This window comes from Myripristis murdjan, chromosome 9, assembly GCF_902150065.1.
Source record: "Myripristis murdjan chromosome 9, fMyrMur1.1, whole genome shotgun sequence".
Taxonomy (NCBI): Eukaryota; Metazoa; Chordata; class Actinopteri; order Holocentriformes; family Holocentridae; genus Myripristis; species Myripristis murdjan.
In genome coordinates, this window is record NC_043988.1 from 29105733 (window position 1) to 29125821 (window position 20089).

At 43.4% G+C, this 20089-nt stretch overlaps 1 protein-coding gene across 2 annotated transcripts; it reads left to right on the forward strand.

Annotated features, from left to right (window-relative positions):
* Nucleotides 1-380: 380 nt before the first annotated feature.
* On the forward strand, nt 381-19778 carry scarf2 (scavenger receptor class F, member 2). 2 transcript variants are annotated; one of them, XM_030060162.1, is made up of 11 exons: nt 381-760; nt 4135-4193; nt 4296-4397; nt 5039-5558; nt 6027-6245; nt 6463-6591; nt 6971-7074; nt 9834-9948; nt 10315-10412; nt 16882-17037; nt 18405-19778. In XM_030060162.1, exons 1-11 carry the CDS (start codon nt 651-653, stop codon nt 19652-19654), a joined length of 2862 nt encoding a protein of 953 aa, XP_029916022.1. In that variant the 5' UTR covers nt 381-650; the 3' UTR covers nt 19655-19778. The 2 variants fall into 2 exon arrangements, with proteins under 2 accessions (XP_029916022.1, XP_029916023.1); XM_030060163.1 differs by having other exon boundaries at nt 16885-17037.
* Nucleotides 19779-20089: the final 311 nt, after the last annotated feature.

A 20089-nucleotide genomic window follows, 5' to 3' on the forward strand; every position in this document is an offset into this window, starting at 1 on the left:
ACTCCTGAGGAGCGGAAGAGACCAGGCCTGCAAAGGTTACGGGTAAAGCTCTTCTCCTCAGAGAGCAAAAAGAGGAAAATCAATATTTTTAACTTTTTTTTTTTTTTTTTACCCCAACCAATCCATACCTTTCCCTGCGCGGTGAGGAGATTATTGGCAAAAAAGTTGTTCCTATTTCATCATGGACTGCTTGGAGCCATCAGCTTTGTATGATGTAGGCCTGCTCTTTCTTATTTTAGAGTTTACCATGTAATTAATGGCGTGCTAAGGCCAGTGCATCCATCGAGAATACTCTGATTTGCAAGTTGTAGTTTGGGTTTAATACCCCCCCACCCCCCTCCCTTTTTTTTTTTTTTTTTTTTTTTTTTTGGGAACCCTGCTCCTCTCGTATTGCTGTCGCTACACTTTTTCAGCTGCTGGATTCGTCGTGGCGTAGGTGGTGGCAAGACTTTTAAAATCACTTTTTTTCCGACCAGGATTTAATTTTTCATCAGAAAACCAATAGAGTTCATCTGTAACAGCAACTTCAGTCTTGGATTATATGCGTCAAACAAACCGGAGTGGCCAAAACACAGCGAAAAGTAGCACTTTTTTGAAGAGGAGAAATGCGGAGCAAAAAAGGCGTCTAGAAGGATGCTGTTGCTTGTACAATGGAATTGAAGAACTCTTTTGCTGTTGTTGCGGTGGTTTTTCTATTTATTTGCTCCAGTGTCAGCCAAGAACTCAATCCTAAAGGCCGGAATGTGTGCAAAGCGTCAGGGTAAGCAGTTTTGAGTCTCAAAAAGTATTTTTCTTAACGGAAAAACACAAGTAAAACTAATCTACCAGCTGAGAGAGATATTTGCACTGTTTTCTATGCAATTCAGTTTGTTTTGATTGTTTTTTAAAATGACGTTCGTTCGTTTATCGTCTACAGAGTGCTTGTTTTCTTATTCTTCATTCTTAAGATTGGAGAGTCACTTGTTTTTAAATAATCCTGTTAGTGAAACTGCAAAGAAAACAAGTGGGATTATCTCATTCCACTGGCAGAATGTTTTCTCTCGTTTTCACTAAAATGGGATTAATCTGAATTTGAGAATAATAGCTTGTTAAAATGGACATTTTCGCAGTGCTGGCCCGCTTCAGAGTGAGTGAATAGCGGATCTCACAAGAAAGAAGAGCCATCCATCGCGCATATAACCTCTGCTTTGAACCACCAAATTTACTCACAAAACTATTAATATGCTTTTACGTCAGGATGCCTCAGTATCACTGCTATTTTTAAAACATCTTTTTATTTTACTTTGACCACTTTCTGTCTATCCGAGGGTAACTTGTTCACAGTCCACCGTAGTGGGAGGAGGAGTCCATTGAAGAAAGCAGCCATCCAGATGTGTACATCTGGAACCTGCTGTATTTACATTGCTCTGTAGGGGGCGCTCTCATTGACCTTCAAAGCACTCGTGGCAACTGCTGATAACCCCAACCGCATTGTTCCAGGTCGAAGTGCACTTTTAAACATGCGGTAGGGCTGTTTGAGGAAGCTATTGGGTGGTTAAAGCCTGAGAAATAAAAGAAAGCATGCATTTCCAGTGTGAAATCAGAGCATTGAACTGGTTTTCCTGTACACAAATAAACCACATTTAGAAAGAAGTGGCAGATAGTTCCTGTGACCTTGAATAGACAAGGCAGCACTCAGCTGTGACAGGTTGATGTTATTGTTTTCCCACATGAGCATGAGTTTTTAATATATAAAGCTCAATTAAATGAAAAACTGTAAACAAAAAGTATATTCTAGAAATCCTCAAATCCATTCTATTCTTGTTGCCAGCAAATCAGGTCCAAAAAGACTTTCTCGATGACTTCAGAGATTATAGCCTTGTTTCTCTGGTTACGAGTGCTCAAAGACAAACCTTTGTATCCACAATTACTGATTGTGGCGTCCAAAATGTTTGAATAACGTGTTTGGATTTGCAGCGGGGCAAAACTAAACCATATATGAAGCCTAGCACTCACTCTTTTGACACGTTAAAACGCTCTCTGTTCATCGGGCCGACATGCCGTGGTAGAGTTCATGATAGAAATCATGTGTTGATTGTATGTGAAAGTATCTCTTGTTTCTTGGAGCCCACTTGACCTCACTTCCAGACTGTGGAGCAGATGTGAATGGAGGCTAAACCAGTGGAATTTGTTGTGCGGTTATTGTCCTGGAGAAAAAGTGAAAAGAGCTCGTCTTAAGAGCCGTGCGGTCAGACTGACATGTAAAACAATCGAGAGCTGCTCTTCCAAATTGAAGCTTTGCTCTCATCTCTCACACTGCAGACCCGGAGTCTTTGCTTTATTGTGCAATGCAGCATTCATCATGTACTAGAGATTTATAACCTCTATTTTAGTGCTTTGTGTAGTTTTCTCTGTGAGAAACTACCCTCTCTAAGTTTGATTTCCTCCCTCTCTTCAATATTCAGTATTCATTGCAGCAAGCCCTCTGTCAGCACTCTTTTTTTTTTCCATTGGACCACTATATTGTATCGTTTTCTCTCCTGATTCAGATGATGAATTGAAGGAAGTAGTTCAGCATCTATCATCACTAGTCAGCATTTCCCTTTTTGTGTCCTCACATTTCTAAATCAGCTACTGGTTCGAAGGCGGCTGACAATATACCCAAATTCGACTATTTTAAGAGGCCCTCAGCACCCATTGTTTGTCAGCATTCAGTGCTCCAAAAAGAGTGTCTGGGAAAGTGAGAAGCTGTTAGCCATATGATGTTTTCAGTGCTGATGTGGAAAAATGTGTTTTTGAAACACGGCACCACGAGCCGTTGAAGAATTTTGCAAAGGCAGTTGATAAAGCAGTTGTATGCAATAATGGGAGACAAATGGGAATGCAGCTTTGATTCAAAACACCAAATTAGTTGCACACAACACGAGGCGTACAATCTTTCTTCCCCGGTGCTGACAGGGATTGGCTGTGTGTTATAGGTCAAGCAGGGTCAACCCCATACATGTTCACTGGAGTTTGTCAAGATTAGAGGCAGCACTCTTGCATCCACAGAGAGAAAGAATTTCCATGTGGTTGCTATACACATGTAAATATGTGGTAATATAGTGGTAAAAGCCTTATTATCATTACAAAATCTCTCTTTCTTGTACACTGCAAAAAATATTTGAGTCAGCTCTCATATTCAGCTTTAAGAATATTGTTTGTCTTAAAGCATGTGAAAAAATCTGCCTGTGGGATGAGATAATGTGACTTGTTTTCAGGATTTTGTCAAATAAAGTGTTATTTTTCATGATACTAGTGGGCTAATATGCCTTACTCTGCCTTGTATCAACATGTTTATCCCTGAATCAAGTGAAGCTACGTGAGAAAAAAGTGGAATTGTCTCATTTTACCTGTTTTAAGGAACTTAAGATTTGAATTTGAGGCTAAATCACTTGTTCAGATGGATGTTTTCGCAGTGCATCAGGTCTTCCACCAAAGCATAACAGAGGATAGACGTGCGAGCCCCACCATGCGCCCTGCTTGGCAGGATAAAAAATGGCGTTTTGCACGCTGCTCATTGACAGAAGGCAGGCTGCCATCTTCAAACACTCCAGGGGAAGTTAACGTGTTGCAGGGGCCCGCCAGAGGTCACAGGCGTGGGAGGAAGGGGAGACGCATCCGTCCTTCCCTGACCGACTTGAAACTTGGCTGCAAAAATGTCCACTCTGAATTCTCGCTCTCCTCCTCCATTCCTCAGCGCTCATTTTCACCAGCAATACTAATCACGCCCGAAACAACTGTCTGCATGTGCCTGTTGTTCAGCCAGGCTTAATCTCTTAGGGTTAACATTTCAAAGGCTGGCCGGTCCTGGAGCTGCTGTCTGCTGACAAACTCAGCAAGGTTAGGGGGTTAAAGGGCTTTGAGTGTGTGTGAGTGGGTGGATATGGATTACCTTTACTCATATAATTATACCCGCATGTGCTAAGCATATGGGTCATGTACGGTGCCCTGCATACTTACTGTATGGAGTATGCAACATGGGTCACATCGGTGAGACCTGACATCAGAGGAGCTGTGCGTGAGTGGGGCTGGTGCTGTGAACAGTGTGTTAAGCTTTGCTGTGTGCATGTTAAGCCAGCAGCCTTACCTTTTTTCTCACAACTTGTCTTCCAGGTCATCAGGATTTGTGTGCTGCAGTGGGTGGGGGCAGCTAGGGGATGAATGCCTGACACGTATGTATCCCTGCAGAACACTGGCATTTATAAATATGTGTCATATTTCTATCCCAGTATGCAAGCGAGTTCAATAATGTGGCATGTGCTTGTTCACTCTAGCTCTCTGTGAAGGAAACTTTACCTGCAAGGAGAACGAGGTGTGTGTCAGGCCCAATGAATGCCGCTGTCGTCATGGATATTTTGGAGCTAGCTGTGACACCAGTAAGGGATTATTTTCTGTCATTTCTAACCTTTTGTAAGGACAGTCTCTTGACTATTGTTTTCTAAAGGTCAGATGAAGTAAAGAATTCAATTGCACTAAGTAAATAGCACTTTTGGAAATTTAAAGAAAAGTGACAGTCCTCTATTAAGGGTGCAATGATTTACTTATTCCGTCAATACATTCATTATAAATTCTGCCAATTCAACTGGATCCGCGAAAGACAAACAGAATGAATCACTCTGACTTCAGCTAGAATTGAAATGTCTGACATTTGTTTTGTCAGTGTTGTCAGAAAAAATAATGTTAAAGTAATTCTGTTTTATTTTCTCTCCCACATTTTAGAAGAAGAAGGATTGTTCTACAATATTGCATGCATTCATTTAATGGGTGTAAAATTTTGGCTGACAGCACCAAATTGAATCATGGATTCAAATTATGTTTTAAAAACTCAAAGCAAATTGAGTCATTCCAAAACAAAGAAACTGTTCTTAAAACAAATTGCCAACAAGTGAATCGCAAATTAAACTGAATCTTTGTTAAGACAAAGATTCACATGCTTACTAGGGATGTTTTAGGAGATGTTAGAGGCTGGAAAAAGGAATGCTTTTTTTTGCTGATCGCAGCACTGTCTTTTCTACAGAGTGCCCTGCCCAGTTCTGGGGCCCTGACTGCAAAGGGAAATGTACATGTTACCCCAATGGCCAGTGCGATGACTTGACAGGCGAGTGTACTTGCAACCACAATCGTTGGGGACCTAACTGCGAGAATGCTTGCTTGTGCCAAAAGGGCAAGTGCGACCAGGAGACCGGCAAATGCACATGCCACCCTGGGGTCTGGGGTCCTCAGTGTAACAACAACTGCTACTGCAGCATCAACTCGGTGTGCGATGCAATGACAGGGCGCTGCCTGTGCAACCCTGGTTGGACCGGGCGGAACTGTGCAATCCAATGTAACTGTAATAATTCACCATGCGATCAGTTCACGGGACGTTGCCAGTGCCGGGAGAGGCTGTGGGGCCAGCGGTGTGAACGATACTGCCAGTGCGTCCATGGCAAGTGCAACCAGGCGGATGGCTCGTGTACATGCACACCAGGGTACCGTGGAAAGTTCTGCAGGGAACCCTGTCCCGCCGGGTTCTACGGACAAAACTGCAGGAACAGGTGAGAGAAAAAAACTGTACCGAGAGCAAATGTACCATTTCAAAAACACAGGAAACTTACAGTTTTACACACGCCTGATGTTAAGTTCCCTTGTCTGATCCATATTATACTGCGGTTTTGTGGTTTTGATAGGAAATAAGATTCAATATATGCTTCAGCTGATAACCCTTAAAATATCTGAACATGTTACTCAGTGGAGCAATATTAAAGTGAGATTTGGGAATTGGTATTCACATTATCCCACAATCAGCAGCCAGCATGTTAAAGCAATTCAGGTTAAGTGCTTTTCCACAGACAACGCCTTTCTCACATGACACAGTGTTACTGGAGACTAAAGCGAACAAGGTTACATTCTGAAGTTTATCTCTATCTGTGACTATGAAAGCGGCAAACGGAGACGGAAAGTTGCTTAACTGTGTGAAAATACATACAAACATTTGTCTCATGTTTCCTGTGGTTGATCCCCAGGTGTGGGCACTGCAAGGGCCAGCAACCCTGCAAGGTGACAGAGGGACGCTGCATTACCTGCGACAGAGGCTGGAATGGGACGCGGTGCGACCAGCTTTGCTCCAAGGGCTTCTTTGGCGAAAACTGCCAGGAAGTGTGTCCCACCTGTAAGGACGGTCACCACTGCGACCCCATTCACGGCAAGTGCTCTCACTGCAACCCCGGCTGGATCGGGGACAGGTCAGTAAACACACACAGTAGCACGTAACATGTTGTTCATGTTTACCCATTCCGTCAGCCCTTTTCACACATGCTGCTTTATGATTTTCCAAAGTTAAAAAAACATAATTGAAGTGTCTTTAACTAGTAGCTGCTGTAATGCTATTCTGCACACTGGGATAATGCCCATGACTCATACTAATGACTGTAATCACCGCATTCCATCTGTGTGTGGTAGGTGCGAGGTGCGCTGCCCCAACGGCACGTATGGCGAAAACTGCGAGAATGACTGCAGTCACTGTTTTAACGGCGTCTGTCACGTTGTCACCGGAGAGTGCCTGTGCGACTCGGGGTTTTATGGGACCTAGTAAGTCACCAGACGCTTTTGCACCCAAACAGTCCATGTTTATGCCCTTGCATCAGCTCCACAATATACAGAGATAAGGCCCAGCGGCTTTCGCGTTATGTTTGCTGTTCACTCATATCTCTGGAGAATTTGCAGAGCATGTTTATGATTTGAGGTGTTTTTCGCACACACTGATAAAGAAAACTCCTAGAATAGCAAAGTCAAATTCCTACAAACAAAAAAAGGAAGAGGCTTTGATCACAGGAAATAGTTTACTTGGCTCAGCTACATTTATCCCCCCTATCCCTGTCTTTTTGTTTTTCTGTGGCCCGTTTTATGTACCCCTCACTTGGAATGAGCAGTCAACAGATGTTGTTTTTGTCTCCTCTCTCTACACAAGCTGCAATATGTCCTGTCAGCCTGGTCAGTACGGAGTCAACTGTAACCAGACCTGCTCCTGCCATGACAAGAACTGCGATCCCGTGTCCGGTGCCTGCAACCTCCGTGAGAAAAGTTTTATTCTTGAAAAACGTGCCGCTTTTTTTTTTATTACAGCTTAGCAGTTCTGTGTTTGGCCCAACAATTTAAGGGCTACCGCAATCCTTGTAGCTTTAGTGCTTCAAGGTGGTTTATCTGATGTTTCATCAGCTGTACAGCTGGCAGAAAGAGTTAGTTTTTCATAAATTATGCAAAAATAAATTTGAGACTGCACGTGTTTTCATTAGGTATGTGCCAGGCTGGTGGATTACAGGTCCTGTTAGTTAGGCTTCAGAAATACTAGCTGTTTAATCAATCAAGGGAAAGAAATAATACATCAGTGCTTTTGTTGACTCATTTTATCAATTGCACAAGACGGAACATCAGGTTCCATTTGACATTTTGAATATAAAACCAATTGGCCCACTAAAGTGCCACCAACGATGCTCAACCTTCATGCTCAATATCTCAGATACCCAGTCAAATTTAACAAAACTTAGGGACTGATGTGTTCTTACATTGATATCCCGTTCCAGTATCTACAAAATGTTAACTTATTGCCTGACCACAGCGCCACCAGTGAGCCAACAAGTCCCCAAGCTTCAGGCAGCGATGTCTCAAACACTACACATCAGGGCGCTTTGCCCCGATCATGTTGGACATCACAGTCACTGTTGACTCATTCCTCCTTTTCACATAATAAAACTTGACATTGATATAGTATAAGCCTACATTTTTCCTGACTGTCACTGTGGGGCTCCGCAATGATATTGCATCCACATCTAAAACGGCTCCACTTTTCAGTGGCGTTTCAAACAGATTTGCTTGTCGCCATGTTGGAGCAAGCCTTTCAAGTGACTAATACCGCACATAGAAGAACTTTTTTTTTTTTTTTTCCAACCACGTTAAACCATATCGGCTCAAAGATGCAGTATACAAAGTTCTTAAGGGCTGACTGAGTAGAGAACCGTTTAGACTGTCACTGCCAAAAAAAAAACGAATAAGCACAATATTATATTCATCTCATCATCACCCTGTCTCATTGCTAAATCACATGTTTATTCCACATTTTTTGTCCTCTGAACTGTCTTCACTTCCTCACAGGCACACTGCTAGTTTTCATATTACAAATATAGCAAAAAAGTAAGCGCTCATAACTGTTTGTCTCCCCAAATACCCGGTTGTCAGTGGTGATGCATGAATATCGCACAAAAAATTGTTAGTAGTTGGCTGGAGACAACCAACGCTAACAAACATACATCTATTCAGGTCAGCGTGTGTAGCTGGAGAGTCAACATAGCGGGGCCTTGATAGTGTTTCCAGACTCAGACCGGTGTCCTTTTTATGGCTGTGTTTGTTGGCTCTGTTCCTGTCCAGCCGGAGAGAGGCAGGAAGGGGAGGTTGGGAGGGGAGGTACGAGAGAGAGAGAGAGAGGGAGAGAGAGAGAGAGGAAGGAAGAAGAAAGAAAGGGACCGAAAGAGAGTAGGGAGTGGAGAAAAGGAAGGAGGAAAAGAACGTATAATGAAAAGAGACAGAAAGAGAGAGAAAAGACATGTGCTTAGAGAAAACGTGGAGGAGCAGAAAAGAGGAGGCGATAAGGGGAAACGGCTCCGTGTAGGAAACAGAGGTCACCGTGGATCTCGGCCAGTGAACCTGTTTGGCGGCAGCAGGTTGCCGGTGATATCACATCACAGGGACTCATCACATGAACCTGTGCTCGCCGTAAAATCTCTGCTCGGCCGTGAACGGAGAGCGCTGAAACCGCGCCACGCCCAGGTCGCTCAGGCATCCATCTCACTCTTAAGTGACAGCGCAAGAACCCCAAGGCCCGCTAGTATTTACCCCCCTAACTAATGGCTCGTCTCACTGATGGTGTCATCGCTCTGCACAGGCGCCAACACGCCGTATGGCTCCAATGGTGTCCATACTTTTGCAACAGAGCACTCATTTTCTTTTTGGGTGTATCCCGCTTAAAGAGGGAGGGTTAGCAATAAATCATCAATGAGTTATGGTGAGGGGAGAGTGCCAAAGAGGGGATCAGGGACGGAAGTTGCTCTCAGGAAATCACCAATGAGGGAAATAAGATTCATGGTCAATGTATAGATAATGAATTTCATACTGGTGCAGTCACATGCTTCAAATGTCAAGCACAGATCGCAGAAGCAGTTGTCCGTGCTCGGAAATTGTTCTGGAGAGTCATGGAAGTTTTAAAACTCCATTCCAGGCAGGGAAAATCAAGGAATTCAATGTTTTTTTGGGACAAGTTTTGCCAGTTTTGTCACTAATTATTCACCAAATGTAATATTTATTCTTCTTTGTGCTCTTGTTGCTTTCACTCATCCCACAGAATAAAACAGGAGTGAAAAGAAGTGAATCTTAAGTGCGTTGGTCAAGGGAAAAAAAAAAAAATAATAATAAAAAAAAAAAAAATTCAACACTGAGTCATGGAAAGTCATGGAAAAGCCAAACATTTGACATAGAGTTGTATCCCCGGGTTAAGCTGTGCCACATCTTTGTCATATGAGCTAAATAGCATAAAGATCACTATCATATACATCATATACAGACAGTATGACAGTGATTTAATATATACAGCATCTAACCCCCATATGTGACTGATTTGAGTGTAGTAATGCCGTATATTACCCTAAGAATCAATGCCAGGCCTTTAGTGTTAGCGTCCTGAAGAGAGAGAGAGAGAGAGAGAGGGCTTTGTTGAAACTGGCATTCGGAGCTTCGCTGCGCCAGTGTGGCACACCCAGAATTCTCTGCTTCTCGTCTTTCAGAGCCCAACCAGCGGATGGGTGTGATCGCAGCGGGAACCCTGGTCTCCTTTTTGCTGATTGTCCTCCTCTCGCTGCTGTGCTGCTGCTGCCTCTGTCGACATAAAGACGACCACAAGTGAGTGACAGACAGGTGACTGGCCTGCCACAGTGGCGCATGAGTGGGCTTTGCGTTCTCGGTTGGCCGCTTGCCCCGGCCGTGGAAATAGATTATGCATACGACTCCACGTTAAATGAGGGAAAATACTTTTATTTATTTTTTTCAATCTCAGAGGTACCAGGGTGCTAAAAGAATAAATGCATACAAATTGTATTTTAAGTACGCTATATATTGACATTACTGTGTGAGTGGCAATGTGAGTAGCCCCAAAGCCCACTGGATGAGGCACAGCGCCACGTTTAATATGCCTCCTCTGAATGATTCAGTTGGATTTCCATGGCGTCATCCCTTTTTCAGTCCTGACCAAGACAACTCTCCCAACAGTAAAAAAGCCAAGCGGATCCTGTGTGGACGATTCAGCCGAATCAGCACCAAACTCCCTCGTATTCCACTGAGGCGACAGAAACTGCCCAAAGTAGTCGGTAAGCCCCAAAACTCTTCTTCACATCCCGCGGCAAGCGCTGCCAGAAACTGCTGCTTTTTATGTAATCTCTCTGTCTGGTGCTTGTACGACACTTATCTGCCGCAGTTCAGCCTTCCCTAGCTTTATTGACAGGCATAGAAATGTAATTGTTTTGAAATGTTGCCATTCAACGCACGTATACATGCTACACAAAACACATACGGTGCTCAGTGCCTGTCAGTGCTTTTGAAGCGTGTTTCACTGTCACACTGTCAGCAATGAGTGTCAATTAGAAAGAGTCTTTTGCTTTGGTGCTACCTTGGTCTGCCTCTTAGATGATGAATAGGGTTGAAAAGTGTATGGTGGCTGCCAGGCGGGTATGGGGTTTCATTTGAAAGGAATGCACTGGTTTTAGAGCCCCTTATTATTCTTGGCACCCTCAAATGCCATGTGTTCATATTATTACAACCCTAAACTGGAGCTTTTTTCTTCCCCCTCTTCTTTACTCGTTTCCATCTCTTCTTCCCCAAGAAAATTTTTCTTGGGCTGAGTAGGAGGCTGTGTTATTAAAAGAAGGCCAGTGGTTGTCGGGGGCCCGGGCGGTGGTGAGTGATGCGCTATCAAAGGCCGCACTGTTTGGGTGGACGCTGAGCTCCCGCTCCACGCGGAGGTCTCGTGGTCTGTGATAGGTCTGTCTGTGACCCCAGTTTATTCATAGTAGAGGATGCGGATACCCTGAGGGCGTATTTTAAAACACCAACACACTGTAAACATGGTGGTTTTTGTGCTCGGTTCCTACAGCTACAATTTCAAAATAAGGGTCTTCATTTTTTTTTTTTTTTTTTTTTTTTTTTTTGAAAGATTTTGGTGTTCAGTATGATTTACACAGATAGTCATCAAGACAACAGACAATGTGTAGTCATAAAGTCATGTGTAAATGGGCTGTACAACAGTGTTTTTCTGTCATTTTTGTGCAATTTCCACCTTTATTATCAGACCTGTAGACATTACCAGGCTTTACTGACCACAGCAAGAATGTTGTTGCATTAGTTTGTTGCAAATACTAGTTGACAAAGAAAGCCAAAAATGTCAAATGTCAAGCTAAGCTCCATTTGTCTGAATACAGGGATGATTTCAGTCCAAATTGCAGCAGAGCCCTCAAACTGTTGTGGGGCTGAAGCATTGTGGTGTAGCATTGTAATTTGATGCTTTAAAAGCAGTTGGATGAAGTCCGTGTGGTGTGGAAAGGGTTAAAGCACGATGACCTGGTTTCGTTTCCATGTCTGAGCAGCATGTGCTTCCTCAGTTATCCAGCTGATTATTTAAGCTAGCATTTGTCTCCATTATGCTCCACAACATGGGAACAGAGTTGTCTTTGTCATCAGTTTGCGGGACATACGCTATACGCCATACTTGTGAACAGCTTGGGAGTGCCATGTAGGTCATGAACAGCATGCCGGGGGCAGACAAAGTGACATTTTTCCAGTTTCTTTCATATATTTGCAAAAAGACGCAGGCAAATGTGTGCTCTGCAAGCTAAGCATGGCGATCCAGTTTTAGGTTTTTGAAGTCATTTCTGTCTAAAGACTTCCAAAATTCACAGGCAACAGACAAGACCACCACATACCAATCAAATTTAAAAGCAGACTGCTTGACTGCTTACAATTGGTCAGTCCCTCTCTCTTCTTCCCGCTCTGTCCTCCTATCCAGATTCTAGTTACTCTGCTTTCCTCGTTGGCCTACCCACAGAAGCGTGGCCTGCCAACGTTTTGAAACTTTAACTCTGACTGGGGGCTATACACTCCTGCACACACACATTCCAGAGGGGGCCCGATGGGGCTGGAAACAGGAAGTGGTCAAATTTACCCCAGCCCGTGTCAGAGCTGTGATTTATCCACACCAGGGTCAGTGGCAACAGATGTGGCAGACAAAAGGGAAAAAAAAGAAAGAGCGAGAAAGGGAAGGATGACAACATTTAAACTTCTGTTTGCATAGCTAGTTTCAGAATGACTACACCGCCACTCGCTCCCTTCTTGGCAAAACCGAGGCTGTGCTTGCAGTTTGTCGTTTTATTCTAAGCTTAATTATTCCACACCCCCACAGTTTTATGTATGTGCTGCGTCTCGCTCGCTCCCATGAGTGCTGAAAGCGGGGCACCTGCTTTTTCAAACCTTTATTTGTCCGGGGAGACTGAGATGAACTGAGACTGCAAACTTACTCGCTACAAAACCCTGCTTCACATTTAACAGGGAGCTGTCCATTAAAGTCACAATGAAGTGAAAGATCACTTTTCTTGTTGATTTTCCATAGTAGAATATTATGGTATTTACCAAGAAATGGCAAACATTTACTGAACTGTGATTGTTGTTTCATACATTTATATCAGAAACCTTTACATGTCATGCTGAATTTCAGGCAAACGGCCTGGGGTGGTCTTGTTAGGTGTCATTAAATGTATTTATTGTATATGCATGCAGTCCTATAAAACCGAAGGCTTTGTCAGCAGTTCTCCAAAACCACACTGATACCAGGCAAGCAGGTTTTACCTTTTTTTTTCTAATCCAACTACCTAAAGGCGACTGGCGCTGTATACATTAGATTCACAAACTGAGATTTCACCCGCAGGTTAACTGGTGTTCCATCCAATTTTCCAACACAACTGAAACTCAAAAGATGGTGATTTATTTGTAATTTATCATAGGACATAGGTTAAAGCTACACTGAAGTTAGGATTGCTTACCTAAAATGTAGAGCTCTATCACCATGCTCACATGGGTTACAAATTAGCAGGGGACCCATTAACACCTCTGCTGTTTGGAGCCAAAGAAGGTAATTATCCAGGACTGCTGCAGGGTTCAGACTGAAATGGCAGGTTATCCTGTTTATACTGAGCTCACTACCGGATGGTAGTGGGATTTTAGGTCAGTGTAAAAGGGGTACAAGTGCAGCTGATGCTTTTTTCATTTGTATAAACATCCAGCACCGCTGAAGCCCCCTACTGCTGATGACTAAATAAATCCACTAGAGCATCTTGGTGTTGAGTGCCTTGCTCAAGGCACCTTGGAAGTGGGGTCAGAGGATTTGTCATTCCTTTTCCGTGCCCAGAATTTCCCAGCCAAACCAGGCATTTGAATTGGCAACCTTCTGGCCACAGCCCACCTCTCTAACCTCAAGGCTACCTCTGCCCCAGTTTTGGCAAGGCGTGTCCTCTCTGAGCAACTGTGGTGCAGCTCTGCAGCTGGGATGTGTCAATAATGTGCTGTTGTGCATTTGCCTCCATAGGGTAGGGTGAGATCTCAGTGGCATCCCGCCTGCAGAACAATCTGCTCCGCTAGACTCACAGTCTGGAGGGAGCAGCATTCAAGGGCAGCAGTTGTTCACTGTTGCACACAAGTAATGTCGCAAATTGCCCATGTGTTGGCTTGTTGACTAACTTGACTGAAGTCTTTGCATAGGTTAGCTGTTCTGCATTCCTCGGTCCCTCAGACTATGTGCCTGTTAGGCCTCTGCTGCACAGTGAGGACAAAGTACAGACAAAGCATGCACTCTGCCTTATTCATTTATTTTTCCTCTTATTGAATTTGAACACAATATTTTCATATTGAAGAAGCACACATAAAATTATTTTCTTGCACTTTTCTCATCTGCGCCTCTAGACAAATATTTGACCGGGCTGTGTGTACAGTATATTGTTTCTAGCAGTTTACACAGCCATAATCAAACTCAACCACACCAAGCTGATTTCCTCCATATAGATATTCCAACCAAAATAGCTGTACCAAATGTTTATTTTTCATACATTATTATCGGGAAATGACAAATGATTTTTCGTGGAAAAATGTAACCTTGTGGCATAATTAGATAAGATTGTGTTCTTACACTAATTTAATAACTGTATATAACTGTCTCTTGGCATAAGTAGTGCAGTCATAACGGTCCAAAACAATTACGTAAGCAGAAAATTACCGCACTCGGACATTAAATGTGAGTGTACAGGATATCCTGTGATAATCAACTTGCTTGAGATATACATGGGTGGAAGTCCCCTCCACGTAGTGCCAGCTTATCAGAACTCTTGCTGGTATTATATACAAGTTAACTTTGGTCTCCTGGACACACATCTGAAACCGCTTATTGTTGACAAACCGCATCTGTGTTGACGTTATCCACTATAACAGTGGCACACACACAATGACATACATCCCCAAACCCAAAGTCCCCATGCATTTCACTTGTTTAGATTTGCTCAACATGTGCTGGATAAATGTGTGGAGGTAATTTCAGCTTTCAGCGTATCAACAAAAGAGTAAAAAAGATCTGAGCTAAAGATTCAGTAGATAGCCTCTGTTATTTTTTACTACAAGCTGAAATTCAGCGGCATAAAGAAGGGGGGAAGGGGTGCTTGAAAATTGCTTTGTACAAACATGTCAGTACACGCAAGATTTATGGAGCACACACACCATCCCTGGCCTATTTCTGATTTCTGTGTGAGAAGATGCAAAGAAAAGCAAATGAGACGGGTGTGATATGAGGTAGACTGATGGATAAAGGAAGCAAACATGTAAACATAAGAGAGGTTCTTGTGAAGAGAAAACACAGACAAGTTATGCTTCTGTTTCAAAGTGACAGAACCCTTTGAGCTGAAAGAAGTGTTGTTTATATTTATTTCGATTATGATTATCTTGTCGAGCATTTTTAAAGTACATGTGCCATCAAGCACTAGTGTCAGTAGGTGCAGAGTGAGAATGTAAACAAAGTTGTGTGAAATTTGAGAGCTTCAGGCTTCCTTGAAATTAAATATAGCACGGCTTAAATGCGAAATAAATGAAATGAATGCATTTGGTCATATGATGAAACGATAGTGCTTTTATTGTACAAGCCACCTAAGTTAATTTTTGTTGAAAGTGGAACATAAAACCAGCCAGATTTGCACTCAACTAAAAAGTTGCTCTAAAAGGCATTCCCATCCTTGTAGATATCGTCAAATCAGCAGTGAAGGAGCGAGGATTTGTTCTCAGCCGAGGGTCTGGTACAGTTAGGGGATTCCTTCCACTCGGGGTTTATATGAGTGCTAAACGGATGGACCCGTGTGTCATCGGGCATGTAAACAGGACCGTCTGATGCGGTCGGTCATGTTGAGTTAACGCCCGTTCCAGTTAAGGCCAAAACTGCACTGCTCACGCCAGATGGGCAGATCGACCGCAAGCATCCCCCTGCAACCACAGCTGTCCTGAGACTGAGGGGGTCAGCAGAAACATGCAACATGAAAAAGAAGGGAAGCAAGAGAAGGAAAGGAGATGGAGAGAGAGAGAGAGAGAAATTACTGACCTACATATAGTTGAGGGATTCAGTGCAAGACAGACTGAGAAGAAGTCATTTGTGGTAAATTTTGTATTAATAGACTAGAAAAAGACATGACTGAACAAAGCTTAAATATTAAACAGTTTGCTTTATGGTTAGGGGAAAAATTTTTTGGTTTGCCAATATACTGAGCTAATATTGGATTATTATTATTATTGCACAGTCATTTTGTTCACCATCTTTTTTCATGGCAATTCCTCCCTGATTGCAACTGCATAAAAATTGTAAAAGCAGCAGTCATCTTGCACTTGTAATCATTCATTTAATCTATTGATAATGTGTTTTGTTCAAATATTTCTTCTTGTAAAACCCAAATGTACATCACAGTTCCCTCTATCACTGAGGCCATGTCCACATTAGGCTGGATAAATCAGAAAACACCATCTAAGGTCTTCTATCCACATTACACCACACTAGCGTTTTCGCACTGTTTTCCAAAATCCACATTAAAAAAGTCTGCTATTTGTGTCCCTGCGTAATTTCTGCTACAAGATCACATGACGATCTTACATCCTCATATTCAGACAGTTCCCGTTTTCTCCATCCACACTTACAAGTTTTGGCATTTTTGAAAAGGCGTTTTTGAAAAGCTCAATTTTTTGTGGCTATGAAACACTGGCTTAGTGTGGAGGGAAGCAAAAATGGAGCAAATTAAGATGTGTTCTCAAATTTAAACAGCTCAGTGTGGACTTGAATATGAGCAACTGCGCCTGCTAACACACTTGAAACAGTGATGTTTTTTAGGGTTTCAGTGTAGATTTTTTAGTGTCACATGATGGTCTGAATGCTGTTTTCCTGGACTATTGTCTCCTGCCAAGAATGCAATGCTGGATTAAGTATGTTGGAATGAAAATTGTTGAATTCAAAGATTTTGAAAAGTCTAAAAATATCAGTCCTAGTCTTCAATATCCCATGCTGTATAAACCCTAAATTACTTAACATGTAAAATTATTTTAAACGAACACACACCCTTCCTTTTTCCTCAGATTCACTTAATCAGACACTTTCTACAATATTGTTGTACTTGTGACTGTGAGAGAAGACTGTTGTTCTTGTAACACGGTATAATACCCTCTGGCTGACCTTTTGGCTTCTCCATTTGTTTTCTCTCTTCGGCCCCCTCCCAGTAGCCCACCACGACCCAGAGAACACCTTCAACTGCAGCTTCATCGAGCCCCCCTCAGTGGCTGAGCAGCCGTCCCCCTCCTCCTGGTCCTCCCAAGAGTCCTTCTCTTCCTTTGAGAGCGGAGACGAAGGGCCAGTTTACTGTGTGCCCCATGAAGGTGAGTCATCACAAGAGCAAATAAACAGTTTAGTCGTCTGGAATGTTGTGCATAAATGCATATTTTGTCTTGTCCATCTTGGAGCCTGTACATGTTTTCGCTCTCCTCTCCCCCTCACACACAGATACACACGCACACACATGGGCACGGCACACAGACATACACACATCTCCGTTGCCAATGTGTCTATGAAGACGTCAAGTTCCCCAGTGTGACTACACAGTGACTCACCCAGTTCTGCAAATCTCATTAGGGCGATAGTTGGCTCCTTATCATATGCCATCTAGGCCCAGGTCTTTGCTCTGAAAGGAAAGCATAAACAGGAAATGGAATGGTCAAGTCAGCATATGGCTCGTATCCAAACTATGACTCACTCCTTGAAGTTCAGTGGAAAAAACCCTTTCCATCAATTTCTGTACTGCTGTCAGTTGATGCATGTTTTTTTTTTGTTGTGCTTTTTCAAACACATTTTTTATGATGGATAGATTAGTAGTGGTCTCGCAATACTTTTGTTTAGATATTATTTTCCCCATGGATAGACAAAAAAAAATAGATTTTAAGTTACAAGCCTCTGCTGCAAAAATGATTACAGTAAATATCACACAGGCTTTAAATTACAGTTGTACTGAATCTGCCTGAATGTGTAGCACTGGAGCTGATTCAACTCCCAAGTATTCCTACGCAGATCAACAAATGAAGCTGCCCAGATTCTGATCCTTAAATGACGCTTTGGCGCAATATGAAACTTCTCTGGCAGCAGGTACAAAGGCTACAGAAAGATGAAAACACAGAAATTTTACTTTTTGTGAAGTTCATAGGCATAACACTAATTCTTTAGACGAGCAGGCTTGGATTTTCAGGCTAAATACCATTCTGGTTCGTTAGGCACAGCAATCAGCACTGTTCTGTATCTGTTACCTTAGTCTGAATAAGCTGTTTTTGAGAGTCTGTTCATAAGTTGTGTTTGAGCAGGGCAAAAGAAAAGAGAGAGAAATATACAGCTAAATACCCTCTTGAGAGCAGCCTGTGTAGTGTAGTGTGTTTCCTGTTTCATTGTCATTTGTCCTTATTTGTTTCATTTGATTTAGGATTGTAATGCAGTGGCTGGTGCTTAATTTGATCAAATGGAGAAATAAGTACAAATGATGCACTTGTTCCTGTAATTGTTTTATAAAAGCCGATACTACGTGGCATGACTGAGTTCAAGAATGTGGATCATTGCTCATATTGGCTGATCTGTTAAACTAATGAAGTACTTGGAACTTGTGTAATTACTGAAAAATTGGCATTGGGGTACTTCTTTTCCGAAATGTTCATTGGATAAATAATCACTGACTAATGCCTATTGATCTTCCATTGTCCCACAGAGTCTGTGAATGAGAACAAGGACAAGAGTAGCCCAAGCCCTGCAGCTGAGAAGACAGAAGCTGTCCCAAATGAGGAGGATGCAGGGGAATATACCTCCCTGAAAGACACCAGTGTCACAAAACCAGAAGGGACTGAGCAGCCGCTGCTCAAGTCCTCCGACAGTGAAGGCTCCACCAGTGGCTCTGAGTCTGCAATCGGGGCCCTCTATGCCCGCATTGCCCGCCTCTCCAAGCACTCCAAGGAGGATGAAGGCAGCGGCAAGGATGGGGATGGCACTCCTACACCGGAGGCCAAACGTAATGGAAAGCCACCACCTTCACCTGGCAAGCCCAAACCGCGCCCACCGGACCCATCTACGAAGCCCAAGGTGTCATGGATCCATGGAAATGCTACAGGGTCTCCACAGCTGGACCAGCAGGGGCAAGGGGTGATGAAGGCACTCACAGTGCCAAAGGAGAAAAAGAGGAGCTCTAGTGATGGCTCAGCCAAGAGTGAGGAACAGCAGAAAATGAAGGATCAAGCCAAGGAGAAGAGCCGTGAGCAGAAGAAGAATCAGGAGGCGAAGGGCACCGATGCCAATGGCTCTCCCAGCAAACACAAAGCTCAGAGAGGTAGCAAGTCTGGGGAGGAGCACAGCAGCCCCAGCCACATGGAGCACATCAATGGTGTGGTCCAAAATGCCCTCAAGAAGATTAGTAACTTCCACAGCTCCTCGTCAGACAAGAAGAGTTCAGACAGTACGAAGGAGTCCCCCAAGGAGCCACCCAAAAGCCCCAAGGTCATCCACCCTCATATGAACTCTGAGGCCGCCACACTCCTGGCTGCTCAGCTCAAGGAGAAAACCCAAAGCATCAACAGGAATGAGGGGACAGGCCTGACGAAGACCAATGGGCTATCCACGCCTAAGGCCAACCGGGAGAAGCCCACACCGCCACAGAAAGCCAAGAGGACCCCGTCCACTGGCTTGGGCCAGCAGGGCTCCACCAAGCCCTTACTACCCACCTCTAGCAGCCTCCAGAAGATGGTGGCCCCTGTCACCACCGACCCAGGGACCCCCGATGCCAAGAGCCCGGAGAAGCAGGACTTGAACGGCTCAAGGGCAGGGGACTCCACGCTGGATCCTACACCAAAGAAGACTCCCATAAAAAAGCCACCCAGAAAGAAAGGCAAGGAGGGTACGTTGGATACGTCGGAAAACAAAACACCCCAGCAAAAGACAGCCATTATGCCACCACAGATAGTGAAATAAAGATTTTTTTAAAGACAAATGGCAAAGGTATGCGATGGATTTCCAAAGGACTAAAATGACTTTGTTGGAGGGTGAACCACATAGTTTTTCAACCAAGGAATTTATACGTTTTTTGTGTGAGTGTGCTGTGGGTCCAGGACCAGTAGGAAGTGAGAAATACTTTTAAACTGAAGGCTCAGCTGAGTCGTATTGGTGAGTTGTACTATATTGACTTCTATACTACATAGTACTACATTTCATGAATCCTCTTTTGTATAACAATTATGTATCAATTTCACACCACAACCTGTGGCTAAGCCGGACACAACTGTGAGAACTTCAGCCTGAGAGTTTTAACAGTGGCAAACAGACATAATCCATAGTCCATTCATCTCTATTTCTCTGCAATATGTCCACCACTATATTTATATATGGATCCCAGTTGTTGAATTTACA

Bases quoted from the DNA above. Each gene is read 5' to 3' on its own strand.
- scarf2 (XM_030060162.1), top strand. From the start codon at position 651: ATGGAATTGAAGAACTCTTTTGCTGTTGTTGCGGTGGTTTTTCTATTT. The intron at 4,194-4,295 runs GTATGTATCCCT...TGTTCACTCTAG, and splicing joins AGGGGATGAATGCCTGACAC to CTCTCTGTGAAGGAAACTTT. The intron at 9,949-10,314 runs GTGAGTGACAGA...CTCTCCCAACAG, and splicing joins CGACATAAAGACGACCACAA to TAAAAAAGCCAAGCGGATCC.